Genomic DNA, 11,719 nt, shown 5'->3' on the forward strand with positions numbered 1-11,719 from the left:
TCCACCTTTTACTCCTGTTTTCGTGTCAGTCAGCAGTACTCGTGTGTTTCCATCAGAGATAACTTTGTACTGTGTGTGAGTTGTGTTGCCAGGGAAACGCTGCACAATGCCGTGTGACATTTCACCGTTAATGAGTCCAGATCAAAGTCGGAGCGAGGCCACGATATGCACATCAGACGGAGGAAAGGGCACACCGACGCACGCTTCTCCTGCGTCATCGACGGCACAGTTGCATGATGGGACACTTCTGATACGCTGAATCCTTAGGCCCTGTTTACACGTACATGGTTATTTGTTTTACAAACGGAGACAATTCCCTTCGTTCGTGCCCTTCGTTTACACGCAAACGGAGAATTCGGCTCTGAAACCGAGTCTTTCTAAGTTTGAACTCTTCGTTTGCGACTCCAAGCGACTACAAACGACCACAAAGACAAAACAACCTAACAAATGGACTTCAACCGACCACAAAGACACAAAACAACCTAACAAATAGACTTCAAACGACCACAAAGACACAAAACAACCTAACAAATAGACTTCAAACGACCACAAAAACACAAAACAACCTAACAAATAGACTTCAAACAACTATAGGCACAAAACAACCTAACAAATAGACTTCAAACGACCACAAAAACACAAAACAACCTAACAAATAGACTTCAAACAACTACAGGCACAAAACAACCTAACAAATAGACTTCAAATGACCATAAAGACACAAAACAACCTAACAAATAGATTTCAAACGACCACAAAAACACAAAACAACCTAACAAATAGACTTCAACCGACCACAAAGACACAAAACAACCTAACAAATGGACTTCAAACGACCACAAAAACACAAAACAACCTAACAAATAGACTTCAAACAACTATAGGCACAAAACAACCTAACAAATAGACTTCAAACGACCACAAAAACACAAAACAACCTAACAAATAGACTTCAAACAACTACAGGCACAAAACAACCTAACAAATACACTTCAAATGACCATAAAGACACAAAACAACCTAACAAATAGATTTCAAACGACCACAAAAACACAAAACAACCTAACAAATAGACTTCAAACGACCACAAAAACACAAAACAACCTAACAAATAGACTTCAAACGACCATAAAGACACAAAACAACCTAACAAATAGACTTCAAACAACCACAAAGACACAAAACAACCTAACAAATAGACTTCAAACGACCACAAAGAAAAAACAACCTAACAAATAGACTTCAAACGACCACAAAGACACAAAACAACCTAACAAATAGACTTCAAACAACCACAAAGACACAAAACAACCTAACAAATAGACTTCAAACGACCACAAAGACACAAAACAACCTAACAAATAGACTTCAAACGACCACAAAGACACAAAACAACCTAACAAATAGACTTCAAACGACCACAAAAACACAAAACAACCTAACAAATAGACTTCAAACAACTATAGGCACAAAACAACCTAACACATAGACTTCAAACGACCACAAAAACACAAAACAACCTAACAAATAGACTTCAAACAACTACAGGCACAAAACAACCTAACAAATAGACTTCAAATGACCATAAAGACACAAAACAACCTAACAAATAGATTTCAAACGACCACAAAAACACAAAACAACCTAACAAATAGACTTCAAACGACCACAAAAACACAAAACAACCTAACAAATAGACTTCAAACGACCATAAAGACACAAAACAACCTAACAAATAGACTTCAAACGACCACAAAGAAAAAACAACCTAACAAATAGCCTTCAAACGACCATAAAGACACAAAACAACCTAACAAATAGACTTCAAACGACCACAAAGAAAAAAAACAACCTAACAAATAGACTTCAAACGACCACAAAGACACAAAACAACCTAACAAATAGACTTCAAACGACCATAAAGACACAAAACAACCTAACAAATAGACTTCAAACGACCACAAAGAAAAAACAACCTAACAAATAGACTTCAAACGACCAAAAAGACAAAACAACCTAACAAATAGACTTCAAACAACCACAACGACAAAACAACCTAACAAATAGACTTCAAACGACCACAAAAACACAAAACAACCTAACAAATAGACTTCAAACGACCACAAAGACACAAAACAACCTAACAAATAGACTTCAAATGACCATAAAGACACAAAACAACCTAACAAATAGACTTCACACGACCACAAAGACACAAAACAACCTAACAAATAGACTTCAAATGACCACAAAGACAAAACAACCTAACAAATAGACTTCAAATGACCATAAAGACACAAAACAACCTAACAAATAGACTTCAAACGACCACAAAGACACAAAACAACCTAACAAATAGACTTCAAACGACCACAAAGACACAAAACAACCTAACAAATAGACTTCAAACGACCACAAAGACACAAAACAACCTAACAAATAGACTTCAAACGACCACAAAGACACAAAACAACCTAACAAATAGACTTCAAATGACCATAAAGACACAAAACAACCTAACAAATAGACTTCAAACGACCCCAATGACAAAACAACCTAACAAATAGACTTCAAATGACCATAAAGACACAAAACAACCTAACAAATAGACTTCAAACGACCACAAAGACACAAAACAACCTAACAAATAGACTTCAAACGACCACAAAGACACAAAACAACCTAACAAATAGACTTCAAACGACCATAAAGACACAAAACAACCTAACAAATAGACTTCAAACGACCACAAAGAAAAAACAACCTAACAAATAGACTTCAAACGACCACAAAGACACAAAACAACCTAACAAATAGACTTCAAACGACCACAAAGACACAAAACAACCTAACAAATAGACTTCAAACGACCACAAAGACACAAAACAACCTAACAAATAGACTTCAAACGACCACAAAGACACAAAACAACCTAACAAATAGACTTCAAACGACCACAAAAACACAAAACAACCTAACAAATAGACTTCAAACAACTATAGGCACAAAACAACCTAACACATAGACTTCAAACGACCACAAAAACACAAAACAACCTAACAAATAGACTTCAAACAACTACAGGCACAAAACAACCTAACAAATAGACTTCAAATGACCATAAAGACACAAAACAACCTAACAAATAGATTTCAAACGACCACAAAAACACAAAACAACCTAACAAATAGACTTCAAACGACCACAAAAACACAAAACAACCTAACAAATAGACTTCAAACGACCATAAAGACACAAAACAACCTAACAAATAGACTTCAAACGACCACAAAGAAAAAACAACCTAACAAATAGCCTTCAAACGACCATAAAGAAACAAAACAACCTAACAAATAGACTTCAAACGACCACAAAGAAAAAACAACCTAACAAATAGACTTCAAACGACCACAAAGACACAAAACAACCTAACAAATAGACTTCAAACGACCATAAAGACACAAAACAACCTAACAAATAGACTTCAAACGACCACAAAGAAAAAACAACCTAACAAATAGACTTCAAACGACCACAAAGACAAAACAACCTAACAAATAGACTTCAAACAACCACAACGACAAAACAACCTAACAAATAGACTTCAAACGACCACAAAAACACAAAACAACCTAACAAATAGACTTCAAACGACCACAAAGACACAAAACAACCTAACAAATAGACTTCAAATGACCATAAAGACACAAAACAACCTAACAAATAGACTTCAAACGACCACAAAGACACAAAACAACCTAACAAATAGACTTCAAATGACCACAAAGACAAAACAACCTAACAAATAGACTTCAAATGACCATAAAGACACAAAACAACCTAACAAATAGACTTCAAACGACCACAAAGACACAAAACAACCTAACAAATAGACTTCAAACGACCACAAAGACACAAAACAACCTAACAAATAGACTTCAAACGACCACAAAGACACAAAACAACCTAACAAATAGACTTCAAACGACCACAAAGACACAAAACAACCTAACAAATAGACTTCAAATGACCATAAAGACACAAAACAACCTAACAAATAGACTTCAAACGACCCCAATGACAAAACAACCTAACAAATAGACTTCAAACGACCACAACGACAAAATAACCTAACAAATAGACTTCAAACGACCATAAAGACACAAAACAACCTAACAAATAGACTTCAAATGACCCTAAAGACACAAAACAACCTAACAAATAGACTTCAAACGACCACAACGACAAAACAACCTAACAAATAGACTTCAAACGACCACAAAAACACAAAACAACCTAACAAATAGACTTCAAACGACCATAAAGACACAAAACAACCTAACAAATATATTTCAAACAACCACAAAAATACAAAACAACCTAACAAATAGACTTCAAACAACTACAGACACAAAAACAACCTAACAAATAGACCACAAAGACAAAACAACCTAACAAATACACTTCAAACGACCACAAAACAACCTAACAAATAGACTCCAAAAGACCACAAAGACAAAACAACCTAACAAATAGACTTCAAACGACCACAAAAACACAAAACAACCTAACAAATAGACTTCAAACGACCACAAAGACACAAAACAACCTAACAAATAGACTTCAAATGACCATAAAGACACAAAACAACCTAACAAATAGACTTCAACCGACCACAAAGACAAAACAACCTAACAAATACACTTCAAATGACCATAAAGACACAAAACAACCTAACAAATAGACTTCAAACAACCACAAAGACACAAAACAACCTAACAAATAGACTTCAAACATCCACAAAGACACAAAACAACCTAACAAATAGACTTCAAACATCCACAAAGACACAAAACAACCTAACAAATAGACTTCAAATGACCATAAAGACACAAAACAACCTAGCAAATAGACTTCAAACGACCCCAATGACAAAACAACCTAACAAATAGACTTCAAACGACCACAACGACAAAACAACCTAATAAATAGACTTCAAACGACCACAAAGACAAAACAACCTAACAAATAGACTTCAAACGACCACAAAAACACAAAACAACCTAACAAATAGACTTCAAACGACCACAAAGACACAAAACAACCTAACAAATAGACTTCAAATGACCATAAAGACACAAAACAACCTAACAAATAGACTTCAACCGACCACAAAGACAAAACAACCTAACAAATACACTTCAAATGACCATAAAGACACAAAACAACCTAACAAATAGACTTCAAACAACCACAAAGACACAAAACAACCTAACAAATAGACTTCAAACATCCACAAAGACACAAAACAACCTAACAAATAGACTTCAAACATCCACAAAGACACAAAACAACCTAACAAATAGACTTCAAATGACCCTAAAGACACAAAACAACCTAACAAATAGACTTCAAACGACCCCAATGACAAAACAACCTAACAAATAGACTTCAAACGACCACAACGACAAAACAACCTAATAAATAGACTTCAAACGACCATAAAGACACAAAACAACCTAACAAATATATTTCAAACAACCACAAAAATACAAAACAACCTAACAAATAGACTTCAAACAACTACAGACACAAAACAACCTAACAAATAGACCACAAAGACAAAACAACCTAACAAATACACTTCAAACGACCACAAAACAACCTAACAAATAGACTCCAAAAGACCACAAAGACAAAACAACCTAACAAATAGACTTCAAACGACCACAAAGACACAAAACAACCTAACAAATAGACTTGAAACTACAACAAAGACACAAAACAACCTAACAAATAGACTTCAAACGACCACAAAGACACAAAACAACCTAACAAATAGACTTCAAACTACAACAAAGACACAAAACAACCTAACAAATAGACTTCAAACGATCACAAAAACACAAAACAGCCTAACAAATAGACTTCAAACGATCGCAAAAACACAAAACAGCCTAACAAATAGACTCCATTCAAATACAGACATAAAACAACCTAACAAATAGACTTCCAAAGACCACAAAGAACAGCAAAAAAAGACACAAGGGACTAATCTGTGGCCATTTGTTCAGTATTCAGAAATGAACACTTTCAATCAATCGATCACGTTGGGGTGTGTGTGTGTGTGTGTGTGTGTGTGTCCGTGACTTTAAAGGATGATTGTAAATCAATAATGGGATCATTAACAGAAGAGAAACACAGGACCTTCAGCTGGGAGTTGGTCTGACCTCTGACCTTGGGACATCGGCGCCGCGTTTCCACGCCGACAGCCGGCTGTTTAATATTAACCAGTCAGACAGCTCCATCCATCACAGTCAAACGCGTGCGCACGCTGCATTATCTGATGCTGGGAGGGCGCACAAACACACCGGGAGAGGATAAATACAGGAGGGCGAGCCGAGCACCGACACACACAGACATACAGGAGAAGAAGAAGAAGAAGAGATCACACAGAGGAGAACAAGAAGAAGAAGAAGAAGAAATCACACATAAGAGGAGAAGAAGTAGCTGAAGGAGAAGAGAAAGTGAAGATTTGTAGAATATTCCTGCAGGATCTCAAATCATTTCTACGGCATTTAATCGTGAGTTCAAGCAATCGTCATCCAACCTTCATTCCATTTTTAATACTTTTCCATTTCCTTCCTAGAAATGCATTTTTTATTATTATTATATTAAATATGTGTTGTTGTTTTTTTAATTCTAAACACATGATTTTAACTTGCAACAGAGTATTTTAACAGTGTGGTATTAGTACTTTTACTGCAGTAAAGGATCTGAATATATCTCCCACCACTGCTTTTTCTGCACTTTTATTTTGTGGGTTTTTGGAAAGTGTTGTTGGTGCTGGAGAGCGTGCTTTTATTTTGTAGCTTTTTTGGAAGGGGTTGTTGGTGATGGACAGTGTGCTTTTATTTTGTAGCTTTTTTTGGAAGGTGTTGCTGGCGATGGAGAGCGTGCTTTTATTTTGTAGATTTTTAGAAGGTGTTACTGGAGATGGACAGCGTGTTTTTATTTTGTAGGTTTTTTGGAAGGTGTTGCTGGTGATGGAGAGCATGCTTTTATTTTGTAGGTTTTTAGAAGGTGTTGCTGGCGATGGAGAGCATGCTTTTATTTTGTAGGTTTTTTGGAAGGTGTTGTTGGTGATGGACATCGTGCTTTTATTTTGTAGGTTTTTGGAAGGTGTTGCTGGCGATGGACAGCGTGCTTTTATTTTGTAGGTTTTTTGGAAGGTGTTGCTGGTGATGGAGAGCATGCTTTTATTTTGTAGGTTTTTAGAAGGTGTTGCAGGCGATGGAGAGCGTGCTTTTATTTTGTAGGTTTTTAGAAGGTGTTGCTGGCGATGGAGAGCGTGCTTTTATTTTGTAGGTTTTTGGAAGGTGTTGCTGGCGATGGAGAGCGTGCTTTTATTTTGTAGGTTTTTGGAAGGTGTTGCTGGCGATGGAGAGCGTGCTTTTATTTTGTAGGTTTTTGGAAGGTGTTGCTGGCGATGGAGAGCGTGCTTTTATTTTGTAGGTTTTTGGAAGGTGTTGTTGGTGATGGACAGTGTGCTTTTATTTTGTAGGTTTTTGGAAGGTGTTGCTGGCGATGGAGAGCGTGCGTGCTGCTGTCTACCTGTCCGTCTGTCTGTCCGTGCTGACTACGTCACTCTGTCAGGGTCAGAGGTCGGCCGACAACCCGCTGCCGGCTGCACCGGACGAGCCCATCCTCCGGCTGGTGAGTCATCCGTCGTCTGCACACAGGATCTCTGCATCTGTAGTTCTCACACACAGGATCTCTGCATCTGTAGTTCTCACACACATGATCTCTGCATCTGTAGTTCTCACACACAGGATCTCTGCATCTGTAGTTCTCACACACAGTTTCTCTGCATCTGTAGTTCTCACGCACAGGATCTCTGCATCTGTAGTTCTCACACAGGATCTCTGCATCTGTAGTTCTCACACACAGGATCTCTACATCTGTAGTTCTCACACACAGGATCTCTACATCTGTAGTTCTCACATACAGGATCTCTGCATCTGTAGTTCTCACACACAGGATCTCTGCATCTGTAGTTCTCACACACAGGATCTCTACATCTGTAGTTCTCACATACAGGATCTCTACATCTGTAGTTCTCACATACAGGATCTCTGCATCTGTAGTTCTCACGCACAGGATCTCTACATCTGTAGTTCTCACATACAGGATCTCTACATCTGTAGTTCTCACATACAGGATCTCTGCATCTGTAGTTCTCACGCACAGGATCTCTACATCTGTAGTTCTCACATACAGGATCTCTGCATCTGTAGTTCTCACATACAGGATCTCTGCATCTGTAGTTCTCACACACAGGATCTCTACATCTGTAGTTCTCCCTTTGTCTCTTAAAAGTCTTTTTATTGGTCGTCAGTTCTGAATAAAAGAGGAGCTGTACTGGGGGGAGAAAAGACATAAAAATAAAGACAACAACACAGAGAAAAATGTCCATAATATAAGTCACGCGGAGACTACTAATTAATATATATTAATATGTATGTATACACATACATATATATATAATACAATTAAAAAATAACCGATAAATAAGAACATGTACATCTCAGCACAATCTTCCAAAATTATTGTAAGTGATTCACATAAGAAATTCCCATGTTCAAAAAGGAGTAGGAAGAAGTTAAAAAAAATTACTTTTCTGGTCCTACCCCCTTTTTTTTTCTATTTTTATTCTTTAGTTAAATACAAAACAATGTGATGTTTCACTTATTAATATATGTTAACATACACATACATGTACCGTATATATCTACCTACCTACACGCACATAAACACATGCACACACATTTACACAGATACATACACACATGCGTACACATACACACATATGCATACACATAGACACACATAGACATAGATGCATACACATAGACAGACATGCATACGCATATACACAGATACACACACATACACACACATTCATAGACATACAGACATAGACCCAGATGCATACACACACACACACACACACACACACACACGCACACAATGGAAGTGACATTGGAGCCCGTTAAATGACAACTACTAGATGTAAAGGAAGGTCATTTGGAGCGAATGAAACGGAGGAGAAACTGGAACATGAAAGTTACCTGATGAAAAGATAAGAGCTGTTTCTGTCTGAAAAGGTCATCGCTGTCTCACTGTCGCCGGTCTCTAAAGAGAAGGATCCATAAACCGTCTTATTTACATGAAACACAACATGTCATGTGTTTAAAGCTTCTTTAAATGGTATCTTCTCAGTGGGGTTACTTCTGTATGTTTCACCCTGGGACCCTATTTCTCATGTTTTTGTGTGAAAGTGTCTGATGGAACAACGATCTCTGAAACTGGTCCGGTATTAAAGAAGAAGAAACCGAGCTGTATTGTAACCTAAACAGGACTAATGTTCAGCAGCAGTCAGAGTCCACTACAAGTTCTGTTGTTGCTGCTGACAGACTCAGATTATTATTCTAAGAGTCTGACAACATTATGGGATGGATCCCTACAGAGATAGACCTTTTAGTTAAAGAGTAAGATCCTTTTAGTTTAATATCAAACAGCCCCGAAATCACCATCACCAAACTCCACCAGACTCCATGTAAATAATCAGGACTTTTAGCGTGTATAGAGCCAGCATATCTCCACCAGACTCCATGTAAATAATCAGAACTTTTAGCGTGTATAGAGCCAGCATATCTCCACCAGACTCCATGTAAATAATCAGGACTTTTAGCGTGTATAGAGCCAGCATATCTCCACCAGACTCCATGTAAATAATCAGGACTTTTAGCGTGTATAGAGCCAGCATATCTCCACCAGACTCCATGTAAATAATCAGGACTTTTAGCGTGTATAGAGCCAGCATATCTCCACATGTAAATGGGTGAATTAAGGGTTCATTTCAACCAAACCAGAGTGGTGATTGTTGGAACAGTGGAAAGATGAACCAAGACGGCTTTTGGTAGTTTTGTTTAATTTCTGTCCACTTTGAATGAAGTGTGTTTTATGATGATAAAAGTCCTGATTATTTACATGGAGTCTGGTGGAGTTTATCTGTAATTAGAGAATGTGAACTGCTGTCATAATATGACAAAGGTTTGTGTGTGTGTGTGTGTGTGTGTGTGTGTGTGTGTGTGTGTGTGTGTGTGTGTGTGTGTGTGTGTGTGTGTGTGTGTGTGTGTGTGTGTTCAGGCTGAAGCTCTGCAGGGTTTCCTGGATGAAGCCGACAGCAGCGCCGGTCTCTCCGTGGAGAAGAAAGCCAGCGTCATCCCCCGGGTGAGAAACAGACAGACAGCTGTCAATCATGTGTGTGTGTGTGTGTGTGTGTGCGTGCGTGCGTGTGTGTGTGTGTGTGTGTGTGTGTGTGTGTGTGTCCTGCTTGTAAAAAGTGATGAATGTTTCCTGACAGGTCTATCAGCTGCACGTTGTTTAATGTCATGGCTAACGTTATTATTTCATCGTTATATTTAGTACATTATCACACTCTTTGTATGCTGGAACATACCACTAATGGGGAAGTTTCGGAGAGAACAGTCTCTGAACAAAATGTATATACAGTTTATTACATTCCACATTTTTTATGCAATGTCTGTCTGTCTGTCTGTCTGACTGTATGTCTCTCTCTCAGTGTGATGTGGGCGAGCGCTGTGCGATGAAACACGGACCTCGTATCGGCCGACTGTGCGACTGTCTGCGAGGAGCGGCCTGCAACACCTTCTTCCTGCGCTGCTACTGAACGCACACACACACACACACACACACACACACACACACACACACACACACACACACACACACACACACACACACACACACACACACACACACACACACACACACACACACACACACACCTTGGTCTTCTGTCCTTGTGAAGACATCAGCGTTTTGTCCTGATTAAAACCTACCCATGAAAACAGTTCACTCTCGGAAGAACTAATGTCCTCACAAAGATAGAAGTACAGGAGCGCACACACACACACACACACACACACACACACACACACACACACACACACACACACACACACACACACCTGTCTCACCTGGTTGTCTTTGTTTTACAGTTTTCAGTGTCTGTCGCTCAGATTCATTTATTTTTGTTAAATAAAGATTCTCCATAAAGCTGCTGGGCTCCGACGACCTCCTGATTTGAATTGACGTCACATTTTAGGATTCTCAACTTAAAACACAGTTATTTTCATTCATAAGGGTTCATCAGTTTTCATATTTCAGAGTTGATCTTTGCCTGTAGAATCTCAGCACTAAAATAAATGTTACATAACCTGGAAATGTTCACGCAAAGTATCCAAACGTTGAACTAAAGTAAATGGACTTGGAGCACACTTATCGAAAAAACCTTTGGGGCTTTCAAGGGGAGTCGGACACGTGAGTTCTAAGAATTGGCTGCAGAACAGGTTCATTAAGTCTGGAGTGCGTCCTGAACTAACGGAAGATTAAAACTGCTGCGATAATTCTGTTCCCACATGTCTTCTTCATGGAGAACTAAACCCAGATTCCTCCTGTCTGTGTAAAAATACATTCTCAAGTTCATCCGTAGATTTGAAAACCTTCGAGTGCTGGCTCTCTTGTGTCTTTGAACGCACCATCAGGGTGAGTGACTGTGTCCAGATGTTAACGTTTAACATGAACGAAGACATGTGAAGTAGTGAACTTACGTCTGTCTGTCTGTCAGCTG

The 11,719-nt window shown here is 38.3% G+C and overlaps 1 protein-coding gene across 1 annotated transcript; it reads left to right on the forward strand.

Annotated features, from left to right (window-relative positions):
- Positions 1-7,581: 7,581 nt before the first annotated feature.
- Positions 7,582-10,756, forward strand: cart4 (cocaine- and amphetamine-regulated transcript 4). Its single transcript, XM_028596667.1, has 4 exons — positions 7,582-7,727; positions 10,060-10,063; positions 10,213-10,296; positions 10,649-10,756. The coding sequence occupies exons 1-4, from the start codon at positions 7,588-7,590 to the stop codon at positions 10,754-10,756; spliced, it is 336 nt and encodes a 111-aa protein (XP_028452468.1). The 5' UTR covers positions 7,582-7,587.
- The last annotated feature ends 963 nt before the right edge of the window (positions 10,757-11,719 follow it).

Source organism: Perca flavescens, chromosome 14 (genome assembly GCF_004354835.1).
Source record: "Perca flavescens isolate YP-PL-M2 chromosome 14, PFLA_1.0, whole genome shotgun sequence".
NCBI lineage: Eukaryota > Metazoa > Chordata > Actinopteri > Perciformes > Percidae > Perca > Perca flavescens.